This window comes from Dunckerocampus dactyliophorus, chromosome 14, assembly GCF_027744805.1.
Source record: "Dunckerocampus dactyliophorus isolate RoL2022-P2 chromosome 14, RoL_Ddac_1.1, whole genome shotgun sequence".
Lineage (NCBI taxonomy): Eukaryota > Metazoa > Chordata > Actinopteri > Syngnathiformes > Syngnathidae > Dunckerocampus > Dunckerocampus dactyliophorus.
Window position 1 is genome coordinate 21,653,414 of NC_072832.1, and position 19,152 is coordinate 21,672,565.

General features: G+C 45.9%; 1 protein-coding gene across 2 annotated transcripts in view; it reads left to right on the forward strand.

Annotated features, from left to right (window-relative positions):
• The window catches only part of fancl (FA complementation group L), a 71,073-nt gene that overhangs the window by 30,299 nt on the left and 21,622 nt on the right, over positions 1–19,152 (forward strand). For both annotated transcript variants that reach the window (XR_008573583.1, XM_054798085.1), the window contains exon 6: positions 11,082–11,178. Coding sequence is in view for 1 of the 2 variants with exons in the window: in XM_054798085.1 (XP_054654060.1) it covers positions 11,082–11,178 (97 nt within the window). In the remaining variant the exon portion in view is untranslated. The remainder of the gene's footprint in view (positions 1–11,081; positions 11,179–19,152) is intronic.

Consider the following 19,152-nt stretch of genomic DNA (forward strand, 5'->3'; position numbering starts at 1 on the left):
CACCTTAAGTGTAAAGCGCTACCAAAATGGCTGAGCGTAAACTCCGACCCGCACTAGCTGGATTTAAAGGGAGCGTCTGGAAGCACATTGGCTTTCAGGAATTGAAGGTAAAAATGAGCTGGACAAGAGCCAGGCAATATGCAAGCTTTGTCATTCAAGCTTAAAATATTTTGGGAACACAACAAATATGAGAAACCACACAGCACGTTTCCATCCGAACCGGGAGGAAAAACAGCCAGATTAAGTTGCTGCCAACCAGAGAACCATCGAGCAGGTCATCATATTCCGCCCAAATCGGAAAAGGCGAATGGAATCACAATCGCAACTTTTATTGCAAAGTGCCTGAGGCGGAAACGATGTTAATACACAAGGCCCACTTACGTGTAGCCCTGTGAACAGACACGCATATGAAACCATGTGATACACCATACTATAGAAGAAGAAAGAACGCATGCGAATAAGTCCGTCGTCTTCTTCTTTCCAAAGCTTGTCTATCAAAAACGCAATTGCTGCACAAATTTCAATACGTCCCCTCTTTTTTTGTTTTCATTCAACATAACAGGCTTTGCAATCTTGGTGGTATATTTATTGTGTTGATTAAATAGTCTGAATCCAACAATGTTTTACATTTGATTTTTGTATAATTGTGCTTGTTGTTGCTCACTATAAACTGGAATGCATGCTTAATCGGCTCCACTCAACTCGAGTGCCAGGGTTAGCAAACGCCGGGAATGGTGGCTTCTCAGACTTTTTGGTTGTTTCCTGAACTTTTTTTACTTTTATGATGGACTGTCTTAGTAATAGCGTTTTTGAAATACATATTTAAATGATTAGTAGTAGTTCTGATGTTTACAAGATTTCACAAGATTAGAACATGACCACATATTAGCCGCACCGATGAGTAACCTGCAGGGTTCAAAGTTTGAGAAAAAAAAGTAGCGGCATCACAATTTACGGTATGTAGTGTTACCTACAATTTATTGGTCAAATAGGTTTTGTGGCTCCAAATGGGTTTAAATTTGGTAGAAACAGGCCCAAATGGCTCTTTTTCATGCTAAAGTTTACCGACCCCTGGTCTAGACAAGCCCTGTACAAGGGGAAGGCAACTGACTTTGTGCGCATGTGTTCTTTCTTCGTCTGTAGTTTTGGTGTGTCACATGGTTCTGTCTGTGTGTCTCTTTACAGCACCACAGGTAGGTGTGCTTTACTGTACATCGTTTTCACGCAGTGATCCATTCCTGTCTGGATGTGACTATTTACTAATCCAACACTGTGTGGACGCCATTTTTTCACCCCTCAAAAAAAAATAATAATCCCAGCAGCGACCTTTGTGGTCAGGGCCTGAGTTTGACTTTTCATAGTCACAGTTATTTTAACAATGCATTCTAAGTGGCAGCTTTTTCTGGATGCTTGTCACTTTGTACATCTATTAACCGGTCTTGCTTGACAGATTTGTGTATTTCAAGCTTTCAACCGCCATGTTGTTGTTGTTTTTTTTTGCTGGTCTCTAAATTTGTATATGAGTACTCAAGGATATAAGGTTAGCTCCTAATGTAAGCTCTTCTGCCACTTGATTGTATTTATCCACTGTTGGCATCTTGCACAGCTATCAGTGTCAAAGCATGGCAATGGGAAGGATGTGTGCAAATTACAGAAAGATGATTGTGTTTGAAGATAAGCATGGATGAGTGGAAAGGAGGAGCAAAAAGAGAGGCAAATCAGTACATTATGTGCAGTATTTGTAAGTATAGACTTCAAGAGGAATGCCCTTCATTTGTGTTTGATTGCGATTGAGCGGTCACATTTATGAGCCATTCGCCACGGACATTGTCTGCCATCATTCTATCACTTTTCTAAGTGTGTGTATGCGTGTCATCCCTGAGGACACTGCTCCCATCACTTCTTTCTAACATACTCCATAAATCCTCCGCAGATATACAGCCATGTCAGGCTCAGCACAGAGCGTCTGTTGTAATGTACTGTAAATCTGATGGAGGACTATGCTAGTCATTTGACTTAGATCAGTCTTTTGTCTTGAAGTTTCAGTAGAGTGGAAACAGCACTGGAAAGGTGGCAGCTGAACAGTAAATCTGACAGTAGTGCTGGGGCATGATCAGTGCAGTGTCCTTCGCCTCATAGGTGGTAATCAGCTCAGGAAGTAGGCGTCTAATTTATTGGCCGAGCAGCGCTTGGGACTAGGATCTCAACCATAAATTCATGACTTTCTAAGAGCTCTTTTCTTCTTTTTTCTTCCTATTTTTTTTTTTTTTTACATTAATGACATGAATGAAACCGACCCTGTTAACTCGTTCACTTACACCTGCTGCCGCTAATTAAATTAAAAAAGGAAAGCAGGCAGCATGTCTTTAATTGTGCAACTATTACTCTGACTGCATTTCAGGGCCACCGCCAGGAGTTCTGGTCCCCATGAAAAAAGCCACCTTGGGCTCCCCTGGGCAGCTGTGGTTACCCTATCCCTCGGACCTAATCGACCCATTAAAAGCTATTTTTGGACTATTTGTCTTGAGCCTAAATTTAGTTAGATGCATGCACAAAATAATAGACAAAAAAAATTATTTGTCGCAGCCTTGGATCAAACACAGGTCTTTTGCTTTTATAGGTAAAAATTTGGGTTGTGAGCGATAAAGCGATGCGATCAGATATCCGGTTTAACAAGCGAGAGATACTGCTGCATCAGTAGCAGCCTCCTGAATAGATATGAATCAGCCATAAATCCTTAGATTAGTCGAATGTAGAGACATGCACCGGTTATCACAAGCAACCGGTTGTTTTAAACAACGCGAAAGCCTGGGCTGCCGGAGAAACGATAGTTGCGCATGCTCCATAGCTTAGCATGAATGAAGACAAGAATGGGTCTAAATAGCATTAGCATCGTGCTAGCTAGTCACCAGGAAAGATTTTCAACACATCAGTAAAACATACATACATTCTAGCGATCTAATTTATCTGATTTATTATGTATTGTGTAGAACTAAAACAGGAACAGTAACTAAAAGAATACAGACCCACCAGCCACCAGTACGAGCCTGCAGTTCGTTTTTCAGAGAGGTGCACTGAACAAATGCACATTAGCACTCTATACCAATGTCAAGTCTTACCTTTATGCATTCCCACATAGTATCAGCATTTGAAATTCCATCCATGCATTTTCTGTTCCGCTTATCCTCATAAGTATAAAACCCATGCACACACGGGGAGAACATGCAAACTCCACCCAGAGATGTCCAAGCGGAGATTCGAACCCAGGTCTGCAAGCTGTTTGCTAGCGATCATACATAACAGGAACAGGATCATAACAGGAAACGCGGCACTGCTGCACGAAGGAGATTGATTGATTGACAATGGTCTACAGCCAGTCAACACGCAGAACACAATGGGCGGGTTTTCCCTTAGCCAATAAGGACAAAGAACACAATGCACAGGTTCTCCCTTAGCCAATCAGGACTGTTGTGGCTCTATATTTAGCCGGATATTGTAGCTCTTCTGGTGGTTCCTAATATGCTCGTACAGGCACATAAACACATACTGAGATGAGGTGGAGGGACGACATCTTTACTCCAGCTGCACACGTCTTCAACTCCCACATGAGTATAGAACACCCTCTACTGGTAGCAGTAGTAAATACAATAACAGACACAAACACAATGCTCGTTCATACACTGTTAAAAAAAAAAAAAACATGCAAAATTGCACTTAAAAAATCCACAACACAGCGAGTCTGTGAAAGGTCAACTGCGATGTAGAGAGGGAACACTATACCATTACAGCACCATGGTTTTGGCGAAGATAGGATGAATTCTTTGATCATATTTCCTTATTGCTGACAGAGCAGGAAAGAAGTTTGCTGTAAAATATAATGTAAAGCGCTGGGTCATTCATTAACTCCATCGACATTTTGCAGACTATTTAATTCTCATGTTAATACGGGACAAAGTGCATCCCCTTTTGACCTTGAAAAAGGAAATGTACTTTGTTTGTAAATACGGGGAAATTTTGTTTTTCAAGGGACGGTTGGCAACCCTATAGTATCCAGTCTCGTTCTTTTGCCCTTATCCCCTCTTCTTTGTCGCTTTCCATTTTGAAAACCGTATTTTATTTTAGTACTAGGCAACATTGTAGCCCTCTGGCTGCTACGAAGCAATGCACTGGTCTGTGCTCTAAAGCAGGACCAAACCTTTTCATGCAGATATGAGGGGTGGTTGGTCAGTATGGATGATCAGTGTGGATTTAACTTTTACTGTCAAAAATAAGTAAAAACAAAGATTGTCTTATGACTAAGCAAAATCATATTGGAATTGTCCTAGCTTTTTCCTCCATCTGGTGCTCCTGCTGTATTTGTAGAAACGTATGCACTCCGTGGAAAAAGCAACAGATCTGAGCCTCAAATCAACTCCTTTCAACTTCCTGTTGCTGTCGAAGCTGCTCGCTAACGCCGAGCACTCGCAGAAGCCGAGTACTTGGAAACACCAAGTACCCACAGTTTACGGACACTCCACTCGCAAAACTCGAATCGCAAAACGGCGAGCATCTACAGCTAGGATGCACGGCTGCCCTGAAGAGGCTTAAAGGACTTTATTTTGCTAAACATTTTGTACATAGTTATATTGTTCAACTTTTACAGTTTAATCTTGAGAGACAAACACTGTAAATGTTTTGCTGTTAACGTTCTTGGTGTTTCTGTTTCCACATCGATCATCTGGTGGGGACACCAGTGCATAAGGAGCCGACAGGCAGAGAGAAAGACAGGATTGATTTGTTAAAAATACAACATTAACTGCAGATCGACTTTCAACAAAGGCTGCAATTCATCAAGTACAAGTGAATTGATCTTTATTTTTTTCCACAACAGTATAGAGCAGTGATTCTCAACTGTTGGGTCTTTTGGGTCGCGGAGGAGTTTTCAGTGGGTCGCAGAGTTCTTGCCAAAAAAAATGTAATGACGCGATGTTCATGAATGCACTTAACTTGCAGTCGGTCCGACAGACAGCTGAAAACACAAATCTGCTATTCTGCTGTAGAACAGCGCGGAAAGACATGCCTGTCACTCTTGCAGCTCACGTTGTGTTGCGGGGGGAATTCCTTCTACAATGCTAATAATGTTACCTCCAAAGTGTGCAGCATTAACTTGACTGATTGGTGCAATTCAGTGTGGGACAATCTGCGAGTTTCGGCCCATGCCCTCTGTGATGGATTCAATGATTCAGTAGAGGGGAATTGTTGCGGATGTGAGTGTTTGTTTTTTAAACCGTAGCTTTATTGAAACATCTTGAGTGAGTTTCTGTGCTTGGGCCATCAAGGGTGACGTAGATGCCGCATTGAGCACTGAATCATACGTTGATGTCACTACCGTATTGGATGCGGCAAGAGAGAACAGAGAAGGTGCCTAATTCATGTTTGACATGGAATTGTACCAACTGGTTTACAGTCTAAACAAGGTTGCACACGATTATCTTTCACAGGTGAGACAGAAAAAAATACTTTTAAATGTATTTGCCGTTTACTGTATAACCTCATTTTATAAACAGAATTTACTGACTTTGTGGCACAATGCTGTAGGCATAATACTGTCCAGAATAACACCGGTCTCCAGAAACTCGGTAGAAAGGCGCTGTATGAAGTTTGTTCCATTTCCAGCATTCGTTTATGGGGCAGATCTGCCACATCTCAAATGTATCGCAGCAACGGGCCAACCCACTCAATGAGGTGTCTATGCAGTTGTGTGAAAAAGTGTTTGCCCCCTTCCTGATTTCTTTTTTTTTTTTTTTGCATGTTTGTCACACTTACATGTTTCAGCTCATCAAACCAATTTAAGTATTAGTCAAAAAATGATTGCACCCATGGTAAAATACAACTTAACTGAGATGAATTGATATCTATCAGTCTGGAAGAGGTTATTATTGCAAGTTATGACAGATGCTTGATTGCAGTTGTTGCTGCCGAGGGTGGTTCAACCTGTTATTAGGTTTGGGGGGCAGTCACTTTTTCACACAGGGCCATGTAGGTTTGGATTTTTTTTCTCCCTTAATAATAAAAACTTTCATTTAAAAACTGCATTTTGTGTTCAGTTGTGTTGTTGTTGACTAATATTTAAATTTAATTGATTATCTGAAACATTTAAGAGTGACAAACATGCAAAAAAAAAAAAAAAGAAATCACGAAAGGGGCAGACACTTTCACACCGCTTTATAGGTCTGTGGGACTCTCTGTGTGCCAGTTTTTCTTTATTTTTGGCATGAGCTCTGTGACAACTGACTTGAGCATATTGGGGATTTACTTCAGTGAGTGACTCATCAGAACTGAGTCAGTAAAACAAGTCAAGTTTACCATCACTAGAACAATGTAGTGTACATCTTCAAAGGTTGGTGACCACTGATTTAGAGCCATTTGCCTTTCATATAAGCTATTTCTATTGAATCCATATAAGCAACTAAAAGTGAAGTTATTTATTCTTACTACAACATTGATAAATGACAAGACAGGCACTGTAGTATGATGTTTTAAATGTGTCAGTGGTAGTGATTGGGTTATATCTAGGGATGGGGCTGATCCGATCCAGTATATGTAATGGATTTGGCGTAATTCAGGCATCAGAAAATCCCGATACCAAGTGCGGAAGAATAGCCGGCATGTTGGCAGAGTTTGAGGATATCCCAAAATGGAGGAAGCAGTATACAAGTGGACAATGGAGTTTACTATTTAGCTTGTTACATGTTGTATTAATACAGACGCATATACAGTAAAGTCAACAATAATGTGAATAATTAAAAAATAATACAGGTATCCGTAGCTATCCAAATTCAGGTATCTGGATCGCATTGAAAGTGAAAAAATGTGGATTGGTGCATCCCTAATTATATCATTACATTAAAACACATTAAAATGATATGGACATATGCAGTTAACGGAAATAAAAATAAAATAACGAAGAAAGGAGACGATGCAGCACTGAATTTCACTCTGGTTGAGAAGCTCATGAGGGTTTACCAATGGAAGGGTTATAATACTTTAACTTTCATTTACAGAAACAACAGAACCGATAATAGCTTTGTGTCATAAAATAGACTACTTAAAAATGGAAACTGTTGTCTGCAGGGATGAACTGGGACAAAAATTTGGCCCTAGGCTTTTTGGTCCAGACTGTCCCACTACAATTCGTGCCCATATACTATGCCAACTCGCCCCATTGATGTACATACAAACACTCAAGTTCTTTATAACACCACTATACTAAACAATATCCCTCTACATTATATTCTGGAGCCGTGAATACATAAATGAGAGTGAAATAATTAATAGGTGGGCTCACTGGGCTGCTAGGGTCTCTGGTGAGATCATGTCCACAGGAGATCACAAATCTGGGCATGAAAAGCAGAGGAATAATGTGGAATAGTTCTGAACAAGATTACATGCAAAAAAAGTCTACATGTAATCAGAACTTTGACTACTTGACTAAAGTATGGAAAACAATAATATAACCATCGGATTTTATTTTAATTTGTAACAATAGTGTTTTAGTCATTGTAACTATCAAGGAGCATAAACACAGACTGAAAAAATATGTAAAGCATAGATATTATTTAAATTGTTACGTCAATGTCTTTCATGATGCAAATTTGACTGTGGGCACTGAAATAGGAACTTGTTCACACTTGAACTCTGCAGGTGACATGATTGGGGGGATGTCATTATAGGTAGAAATGAATACAAAGTGTAAAAATAGCAGACGTACATGCTCAAAACCCATCATATTGCAACATGTAAGCTTGGGGATGTGCAATGTTGCATCCTTTATGAAAGCATCACTTAAGTGCTTCATAAAAGCCACTCATCAATGAAACAGTATAGTATGCTTATTGTTTTCCAATACTCTAGATAACTAGATTTAGCGATAACATACCACAACATGTTTGCTATGTATTATGTCAAGTAAAGTTCAAAGACCGTTATAAGCAAACGTTCTGAACCATTTACAGTGGTAGCTCGGTTTTCCCCACCAAACACACGGATGCACACAGATTCAAATATTAATGTAAATAAAATGTCTGATATTAAAATAATTTTAGTTTACATGACCCAGGCAGAACAAATGGCCAACATGTTAATAACTTACAGAGAGTGAGATGAACGCGAACACCTGGTCAAATAGCAAAACACCCCAGAGAACGTCCAAGCGCTCATGGAGTGAGAGCGGGCATGAGCAATCACAGGTTAGCAAGATATGGTAAGAGCCAATCGACGAGCTTGTCGGCGGTCTACGACTTGAGCGACCAATTTCCACTTGGTCTTAGTGCCTGGCATGTATCAATTTCCATTTAATATCGTGTAACAGTAAAGCGCAGCAATACTGTAAATAATTAAATAAACGGTCGTTCATTGGCCCATTTTTGGTCAGCCTACCGATACTCCTGATGGCCAATCCACCCCTGGTTGTCTGTGCTTTTTATGGACACTATAACACATTGTTTCACTGTGTCTCACTGTAAACATACGACCCCAGAAGTTGGCAGAGATTAGTCTGTCCCTCTGACAACAATCTAGAACTTCCCCAATGAAAATCATGGAGAAGATCAAAAGGGTTTTGCCCGATCCCGGAAAATTATTGCTGTTAACTCTCAACTCCACAGTCAATGCAACAACTGAGTGGTCAGTAAGCAGTGCTTGTATCTGCTCTGATTTCTTATCACCCCACCTGCTTCAAAGCAGGGTAGTTCCACTGCATAAGTTACCATGTCGACATATCCTGCTAAAAGTTAACCAGCTTTGTAATACTGCATATCCAGAGTTTTTTCTCAAACCTATCCTGGATATGAAGAAATCCTTCGTAGTGCAGGCCTTGAGCGTGGCCAAGCTATGGGTGATAACTACTCACGAGAAGGGACATTTCAGATACATTTCAGGATGAACCTAAATTGTACCGTAGCTGCAGCTAATACAGTATATGGCTAAAAACTACATTTCACATGATGATTGTTGTGGTCATGTTCTAATCTTGTGGCATCGCCTATACTTAACTACTAGTAATCGTTTAAATATATGCTGTATTTTGGAGAATGCTATTACTAAAATAGTCCATCATAAGGGCAAAAAAACAACCAGAAAATGCAAGAAAGCCACCATTCTTGGCGTTTGCTAAGCCTGTCGCTCTAGTTGAGTGGAGCCTGCACAAATTGGGACGCTGTTCAATTCTGACACGGAAGAGGGAAGGCTATTGTTATGTACTGTATATTATATGCACTATTCGGCACTGTTTTTAACGAGCTGTGTACTGTTTTGCACTCCTACTTAGCAGTGTTAAAAAATATTAAAAATAATATTAAAGGTTTTAAAAAATCTTTCTGTGTAACGTCTTTCTGTGCACTAAATATCCCATTTTATGACGTGCACATCTGCGGCTTATACACTGGTCCGGCTTATATAAGAACAAATCTGTTTTCCTCTAAATTTAGGAGCCTATCCGAGCTGACTTTGTGCGGGAGGTGGGGTAGACCCTGGGCTGGTCGGCAGTCAATTGCAGGGCACATATAGACAAACAACCATTCACACCAGATCTTCCAGATCTCCTGACTGTGTGGCCAACATAACCACTGGGCCACATACTGTAGTGCAACCTCTCCATCCATCCATCCATTTTCTATACCGCTTCATCCTCATTAGGGTCGCGGGAGCATGCTGGAGCCTATCCCAGCTGACTTCGGGCGACAGGCGGGGTACACCCAGGGCACATATAGACAAACAACCATTCACACTCACAGTCATACCTATGGACAATTTAGAGTCGCCAATTAACCTCACCTGCATGTTTTTGGGAATGTGGGAGGAAGCCGGAGTACCCGGAGAAAACCCACGCGCACACGGGGAGAACATGCAAACGCCACACAGAAATGCCCAGGGGAGAATCGAACTCACATCTTCCCGATCTCCAGGCTGTTCCTGTATTGGCCAACGTGCTAACCACTAGACCACCGTGCGGCCCGTGCGACCTCTCATTAAGGTTATTTCAGCCAAAGGAGGACGTTTTAGCATGGGGTGTCCTAAGTTTTTCTCAGGAGGTATTTGCATCTTTGTTAATGTCTTTTCCTAAATGCAAATGCAATGCAAGTATATCACCTCTTCCATAGATATAATTTGAAAGAAGAGCAACGATGAATTGATTAGTTTCTATTTATTATACTGTAGAATTAAACATTTAATTTTTAACATTAACAGTATCAACCAATCATAGAATGCCCGGTACAACCATGCATTTCTAGTTAGCTATGGAATCGGCTTTTTTGTCAAGCTTCCTCTGATTGCATAGTCTCAAAACCTTAAAGGTAGAAGCCAATACAATGTAACATTTTCTGAGGACAACGATGGTTCATAGAGTTGCAGTAGAAATGATTCAACACCCATTGTAAATGCCATTTATTTTCAAAATGTACAAACCTTCAAAAGGTGGCCAGTTCAATTTTCACCTTTCAGGCACAAGAATAATAATAATTAAAATAAAATAAAATAATTTCAGATAACTGCCGCATGGTGGCCAAGTGGTTAGCATGTTGGCCACATAGTCAGTAGATCGGGAAGACCTGGGTTCGACTCACCGCTGGGGCATTTGTGTGTGGAGTTTGCATTTTCTCCCCGTGCGTGCGTGGGTTTTTTCGAAACGTCCCACATTCCAAAAACATGCATGTTTGGGTAATTGGCGACTCTAAATTGTTCATAGGTATAAATGTGAGTGTGAATGATTGTTTATTTATATGTGCCCTGCGATTGGCTGGCGACCAGTCCAAGGTGTACCCCGACTCTTGCCTGAAGTCAGCTTGGGTAGGCTCTAGCATACCCCCGCGACCCTAATGAGGAGCGACATAGAAAATCGATGAATGGATGGGTTTATTGCAGACTACTGCAAGTTTGTAACTTTGCAGAAACATACAATTTACAATTTAAATTAGTAAATAATTTTGGTGCAGCTGTTAATGCTCAGGCATGACATCGTGGATGACAGCTGAAGTGATTTTGTCATGTAGTTTAAGTATTTTTAATATATTGTGTGTGTGTGTGTGTGTGTCCAACTGCAGGGTGCTTTTCATAGACACACAGTTTCAAACGTTGAAGCTGAAAGCAGAGGACTCTTCCGGACGACAACACATTCTCACCATTAACCTCAAGTCTAAGGTAGTGTCTTTTGCGTGCATGAGAACACCCACTTGGCTTTTATGACTAGGTTATATACATTAATACATACAGTACATGCATGGAACATGTTCAGCTTGAGCGTTGTATTCAGCCAATCCAGATCCCGGGCTTCACTTCACTCATATGGGACATCCAATTTGCTGATAGCAAATCAGTGATTTACATCTCTGTCCTGAAATCTGGGGCAAACCGGAGAGGGTGTACAGAGACTTGATAACCCACTGTGATGAAGATGTAGCACAGATAAAACATCTCTACATAGACCTCTGCATGACAAAAAATTATCTTCTATGAACAGAGAAACACTCTTATCTGCATTGGCTCATCACCACTCACTGCTACTGCAGCTACAGAAACAACCAAACTACTGGCATTATTCTAACGATCTAAATATAGTACGAGTATGATATGTTGGAATGTTGTGTCCCAATGTATTTCCACAAGTTTACAATACATACTCTTAAAAATAGAGTTAAATAACTTAGGCACACAACTACTGTTTTGAAGATGAGACATAATTATGATAATGGTAAGAGAGCAAGGTTGTTAAGTGACGCTTTAAAAAAGTAAGCACACATACCCCATTAATGTGATAGAATTAACCACATTGCTTGGACAGTATGTTAAAAATTAAAAATTTAAAAATTTAATCTACTCGCGCATTTAAAAATGTAGTGTCCCGTTGATCCTAGGAGCTAAGTTGTCAGGGGTTTCTATGCCCCTGGTAGGGTCACCCACGACAAACAGGTCCTAGGTGAGGGACCAGACAAAGAGTAGCTCAATACAGTAGACCTCTATGATGACAAAATCATTGGACCACGTTTTCCCTTGCCCGGACGCGGGTCACTGGGGCCCCCATCTGGAGCCAGGCCTGGAGGAGGGGCACGATGGCGAGCGTCTGGTGGCCGGGCCTACGCCCATGGGGCCCGCCTGGGCACAGCCCGAAGAGACGACATGGGTCCCCCCTCCAATGAGCTCACCACTCATGGGAGGGGCCAAAGGGGTCGGGTGCAGAGTGAGCTGGGTGACAGCCGAAGGCGAGGACCTTGGAGGTCCAATCCTCAGCTACAGAAACTAGTTCTAGGGACATGGAATGTCACCTCTCTGGTAGGGAAAGAGCCTGAACTGGTGCATGAGTTTGAGAAGTTCCGGCTAGATATAGTCGGACTCACCTCAACGCACAGCAAGGGCTCTGGAACCAGTCCTCTTGAGAGGGGTTAGACCTTGTTCCACTCTGGCGTTGCCAGCAGTGAGAGACGACGAGCAGGGGTGGCAATTCTTGTTGCGCCCCGGCTTGTGGCCGGCATGTTGGAGTTTAACTCGGTGAATGAGAGGGTAGTTTCCCTCTGCCTTCGAGTGGAGGGGATGGGTCCTGACTGTTGTTTGTGCTTATGCGCCAAACAGCAGTTCAGAATACCCACCTTTTTTGGAGTCTCTAGAGGAAGTACTGGAGAGTGCTCCCTCAGGCGATTCCCTTGTTCTGCTGGGGGACTTCAATGCTCACGTTGGCAGCGACAGTGAGACCTGGAGAGGCGTGATCGGGAGGAACGGCGCCCCTGATCTGAACCCGAGCGGTGCTTTGTTATTGGACTTCTGTGCTCGTCACAGGTTGTCGACAGCAAACACAATGTTCAAGCATAAGGGTGTCCACATGTGCATTTGGCACCAGGACACCCTAGGCCGCACTTCCATGATTGACTTTGTGGTGGTATCATCGGACTTGCGGCCATATGTTTTGGACACTTGGGTGAAGACAGGGGCGGAGCTGTCAACTGATCACCACCTGGTGGTAAGTTGGCTCCGATGGTGGGGGAGGATGCCGGTCAGACCTGGCCGGCCCAAACGTATTGTGAGGGTCTGCTGGGAACGACTGGCAGAGTCCCCTGTCAGAAGGAGTTTCAACTCCCACCTCCGGGAGAGCTTCAACCATGTTCCGAGGGAGATGGCGGACATTGAGTCTGAATGGGCCATGTTCCGTGCCTCTATTGTCGAGGCAGCTGATCGGAGCTGTGGCCGTAAGGTGGTTGGTGCCTGTCGTGGCGGTAATCCCAGAACCCGTTGGTGGACACCAGTTGTGAGGGATGCTGTCAAGAAGAAGAAGGAGTCCTATCGGGCCTTTTTGGCTCATGGGACTCGGGAAACAGCTGACAGGTATCAGCAGGCCAAGCGGTCTGCGGCTCTGGCAGTCGCTGAGGCAAAAACTCAGACATGGGAGGAGTTCGGAGAAGCGATGGAGAACGACTTCCGGACAGCTTCGAAGAGATTCTGGACCACCATTCGGCGTCTCAGGAGGGGGAAGCAGTGCACAGTCAACACCGTGTATGGTGGGGATGGTGTGCTGCTGACCTCGACTCGGGATGTTGTGGATCGGTTGAAAGAATACTTTGAAGACCTCCTCAATCCCACCGACACGTCTTCCTATGAGGAAGCAGAGCCTGGGGACTCCACGGTGGACTCTCCTATCTCTGGGGCTGAGGTCGCTGAGGTTGTCAAAAAGCTCCTCGGCGGCAGGGACTTGGGGGTGGATGAGATCCGCCCGGAGTTCCTTAAGGCCATGGATGCTGTAGGCATGTCATGACTCTGCAGCATCGCGTGGACATCGGGGGCAGTACCTCTGGATTGGCAGACCGGGGTGGTGGTTCCCCTTTTTAAGAAGGGGGACCGGAGGGTGTGTTCAAACTATCGTGGAATCACACTCCTCAGCCTCCCTGGTAAGGTCTATTCAGGGGTTCTGCAGAAAAGGATCCGCCGGATAGTTGAATCTCAGATTCAGGAGGAGCAGTGTGGTTTTCGTCCTGGTCGTGGAACTGTGGACCAGCTCTACACTCTCAGCAGGGTCCTTGAGGGTGTATGGGAGTTTGCCCAACCAGTCTACATGTGTTTTGTGGACTCTGAGAAGGCATTCGACCGTGTTCCTCAAGGAATTTTGTGGGGAGTACTCCGGAAGTATGGGGTATCGGACCAGCTAATTCAAGCTGTTTGTTCCCTGTATGACCAGTGTCAGAGTTTGGTTCGCATTGCCGGCAGTAAATCGGACCCGTTTCCAGTGAGGGTTGGACTCCACCAGGGCTGCCCTTTGTCACCAATTCTGTTCATTATTTTTATGGACAGAATTTCTAGGCGCAGCCAGGGTGTTGAGGGGTTCCGGTTTGGTGGCTGCAGGAATGAGTCTCTGCTCTTTGCAGATGATGTGGTCCTGCTGGCTTCATCAAGCCATGAACTTCAACTTTCACTGGATCGGTTCGCAGCCGAGTACGAAGCGGCCGGAATGAGAATCAGCACCTCCAAGTCCGAGTCCATGGTTCTCGCCCGGAAAAGGGTGGAATGCCATCATCTCCAGGTCGGGGATGAGATCCTGCCCCAAGTGGAGGAGTTTAGGTACCTTGGGGTCTTATTCACGAGTGAGGGAAGGATGGAATGTGAGATCGATAAGCGAATTGGTGTGTCTTCTGCAGTGATGCAGACTCTATATCGGTCTGTTGTGGTGAAGAGAGAGCTAAGCCAAAAGGCAAAGCTCTCAATTTACTGGTCGATCTACGTTCCTACCCTCACCTATGGTCATGAGCTTTGGGTAATGAACAAAAGGACAAGATCGCGGGTACAAGCGGTTGAAATGAGTTTTCTCCGTAGGGTGGCTGGGCTCTCCCTTGGAGATAGGGTTAGAAGCACTGTCGTCCGGGAGAGACTCGGAGTAGAACCGCTGCTCTTCCGCATTGAGAGGAGCCAGATGAGGTGGCTTGGGCATCTGGTTAGGATGCCTCCCGGACGCCTCCCTGGGGAGGTGTTCAGGGCAAGTCCGACCGGTAGAAGGCCTCAGGGAAAACCCAGGACACGTTGGAGAGACTATGTTTTCGCAACTGGTCTGGGAACGCCTCGGGATCCGCCGAGAGGAGCTGGATGTACTGGCCGGGGAGAGGAAAATCTGGGCCTCCCTGCTTAGGCTGTTTCCCCCGCGACCCGATCTCGGATAAGCGGTAGAAGATGGATGGATGGATGGAGGGATTAAAAATTTACTTGCAATGTCTCAACTTTTATTTGCAAAATGCGACCATTTAGTCGCAATCTGGAGCCATGGCTGGACTGATGCCTTGATGTCAAAGTCAACAAGGCTTTGAGATCTTGCGACTGGATCTGCTTGAAAGAAAGATGACAAAATTGTACCTAATAGAGAGATGCAAGCCTGATTGCTGAGCAGTTTTAAGTTAATTTAACTTCTCTCCTTTGCTTGCATGCTCATAGAATGACACAATGACTGGACAGACTCCAACATTTGGGAACTGTACCAAACAACTTTTGCGAGCTCATGGTCAGATCACTCCTCCCTGAGCTACCACCTTATCGTGGTGGAGGAGTTTGCGTGTCCCGATGATCCTAGGAGCTAAGTTGTCAGGGGTTTCTATGCCCCTGGTAGGGTCACCCTCGACAAACAGGTCCTAGGTGAGGGACCAGACAAAGAGCAGCTCAGTAGACCACTATGATGACAAAAAACATTGGACCACGTTTTCCCTTGCCCGGACGTGGGTCACCGGGGCCCCCATTTGGAGCCAGGCCTGGAGGAGGGGAACGATGGCGAGCGTCTGGTGGCCGGGCCTACGCCCATGGGGCCCGGCTGGGCACAGCCTGAAGAGACGACATGGGTCCCCCCTCCAATGAGCTCACCACTCATGGGAGGGGCCAAAGGGGTCGGGTGCAGAGTGAGCTGGGTGACAGCCGAAGGCGGGGACCTTGGAGGTCCAATCCTCAGCTACAGAAACTAGCTCTAGGGACGTCTGTGTAGGCTCTCAGTCGGACAGGAGTTGTCCATCGAGGAAAAGGCTTCTTGAGACGTCATCTGTACTTCTGTGAAGAAGCGTCGAAACGTCCGACACCTTCTTCACAGAAGTACAGATGACGTCTCAAGAAGCCTTTTTCTCGATAGCTCAAGGGACAGGGAATGTCACCTCTCTGGTAGGGAAAGAGCCTGAGCTGGTGCATGAGGTTGAGAAGTTCCGGCTAGATATAGTCGGACTCACCTCAACGCACAGCAAGGGCTCTGGAACCAGTCCTCTTGAGAGGGGTTGGACCTTGTTCCACTCTGGCGTTGCCAGCGACGGGCAGGGGTGGCAATTCTTGTTGCGCCCCGGCTTGTGGCCGGCATGTTGGAGTTTAACCCGGTGAATGAGAGGGTAGTTTCCCTCTGCCTTCGAGTGGGGGGACGGGTGCTGACTTTTGTTTGTGCTTATGCGCCAAACAGCAGTTCAGAATACCCACCTTTTTTGGAGTCTCTAGAGGAAGTACTGGAGAGTGCTCCCTCAGGCGATTCCCTTGTTCTGCTGTGGGACTTGAATGCTCACGTTGGCAGCGACAGTGAGACCTGGAGAGGCGTGATTGGGAGGAACGGCTCCCCTGATCTGAACCCGAGCAGTGCTTTGTTATTGGACTTCTGTGCTCATCACAGATTGTCGATAACAAACACAATGTTCAAGCATAAGGGTGTCCACATGTGCACTTGGCACCAGGACACCCTAGGCCGCACTTCCATGATTGACTTTGTGGTGGTATCATCGGACTTGCGGCCATATGTTTTGGACACTTGGGTGAAGACAGGGGCGGAGCTGTCAACTGATCACCACCTGGTGGTAAGTTGGCTCCGATGGTGGGGGAGGATGCCGGTCAGACCTGGCCGGCCCAAACGTATTGTGAGGGTCTGCTGGGAACGACTGGCAGAGTCCCCTGTCAGAAGGAGTTTCAACTCCCACTTCCGGGAGAGCTTCGACCATATTCCGAGGGAGGTGGCGGACATTGAGTCTGAATGGGCCATGTTCCGTGCCTCTATTGTCGAGGCAGCTGATCGGAGCTGTGGCCGTAAGGTGGTTGGTGCCTGTCGTGGCGGTAATCCCAGAACTCGTTGGTGGACACCAGTTGTGAGGGATGCCGTCAAGATGAAGAAGGAGTCCTACCGGGCCCTTTTGGCTCATGGGACTCCGGAAGCAGCTGACAGGTATCAGCAGGCCAAGCGGTCTGCGGCTCTGGCAGTTGCTGAGGCAAAAACTCGGAAAATGGGAGGAGTTCGGAGAAGCCATGGAGAACGACTTCCGGACGGCTTCGAAGAGATTCTGGACCACCATTCGGCGTCTCAGGAGCAGATTCTGGACCACCATTCGGCGTCTCAGGAGGGGGAAGCAGTGCACAGTCAACACCGTGTATGGTGGGGATGGTGTGCTGCTGACCTCGACTCGGGATGTTCTGGATCGGTGGAAAGAATACTTCGAAGACCTCCTCAATCCCACCGACACATCTTCCTATGAGGAAGCAGAGCCTGGGGACTCCACGGTGGACTCTCCTATCTCTGGGGATGAGGTTGCTGAGGTTTTCAAAAAGCTCCTCGGTGGCAGGGCCCCGGGGGTGGATGAGATCCGCCCGGAGTTCCTTAAGGCCATGGATGCTGTAGGCATGTCTTGGTTGACACGACTCTGCAGCATCGCGTGGACATCGGGGGCAGTGCCTCTGGATTGGCAGACCAGGGTGGTGGTTCCCCTTTTTAAGAAGGGGGACCGGAGGGTGTGTTCCAACTATCGTGGAATCACACTCCTCAGCCTCCCTGGTAAGGTCTATTCAGGGGTTCTGCAGAGGAGGATCCGCCGGATAGTTGAATCTCAGATTCAGGAAGAGCAGTGTGGTTTTCGTCCTGGTCATGGAACTGTGGACCAGCTCTACACTTTCAGCAGGGTCCTTGAGGGTGCATGGGAGTTTGCCCAACCAGTCTACATGTGTTTTGTGGACTTGGAGAAGGCATTCGACCGTGTTCCTTGAGGAATTTTGTGGGGAGTACTCCGGGAGTATGGGTAATTCAAGCTGTTCGTTCCCTGTATGACCGGTGTCAGAGTTTGGTTTGCATTGTCGACAGTAAGTCGCACCCGTTTCCAGTGAGGGTTGGACTGGACCAGTGCTGCCCTTTGTCACCAATTCTGTTCATTATTTTTATGGACAGAATTTCTAGGTGCAGCCAGGGCGTCGAGGGGTTCCGGTTTGGTGGCTGCAGGATTGAGTCTCTGCTTTTTGTAGATGATCCTGCTGGCTTCATCAAGCCGTGAACTTCAACTTTCACTGGATCGGTTCGCAGCCGAGTGCGAAGCGGCCGGGATGAGAATCAGCACCTCCAAGTCCGAGTCCATGGTTCTCGCCCAGAAAAGGGTGGAATGCCATCTCCAGGTCGGGGATGAGATCCTGCCCCAAGTGGAGGAGTTTAGGTACCTTGGGGTCTTATTCACGAGTGAGGGAAGGATGGAACGCGAGATCGATAAGCGAATTGGTGCGGCGTCTGCAGTGATGCAGACTCTACATCGGTCTGTTGTGGTGAAGAGAGAGCTAAGCCAAAAGGCAAAGGTCTCAATTTACTGGTCGATCTACGTTCCTACCCTCACCTATGGTCATGAGCTTTGGGTAATGACCGAAAGGACAAGATCGCGGGTACAAGCGGCCGAAATGAGTTTTCTCCGTAGGGTGGCTGGGTTCTACCTTAGAGAGAGGGTGAGAAGCACTGTCATCCGGGAGAGACTCGGAGTAGAACCGCTGCTCCTCCGCATTGAGAGGAGCCAGATGAGGTGGCTTGGGCATCTGGTCAGAATGCCTCCCGGACGCCTCCCTGGGGAGGTGTTCAGGGCAAGTCCGACCGGTAGAAGGCCTCGGGGAAGACCCAGGACATGTTGGAGAGACTATGTTTTCGCACCTTCGTTTTCGGTCTGGGAATGCCTCGGGATCCGCCGGGAGGAGCTGGACGAAGTGGCCGGGGAGAGGAAAATCTGGGCCTCCCTGCTTAGGCTGTTTCCCCTGCGACCCGATCTCGGATAAGCGGTAGAAGATAGATGGATGGATGGATGGTCAGCTCAAGCCGACAGCAGAAATGTGACAAAGTATTGGTTCTTAGCAGAGGTGTGGACTTGAGTCAAAATTTTGATAACTTAAGAATCGACT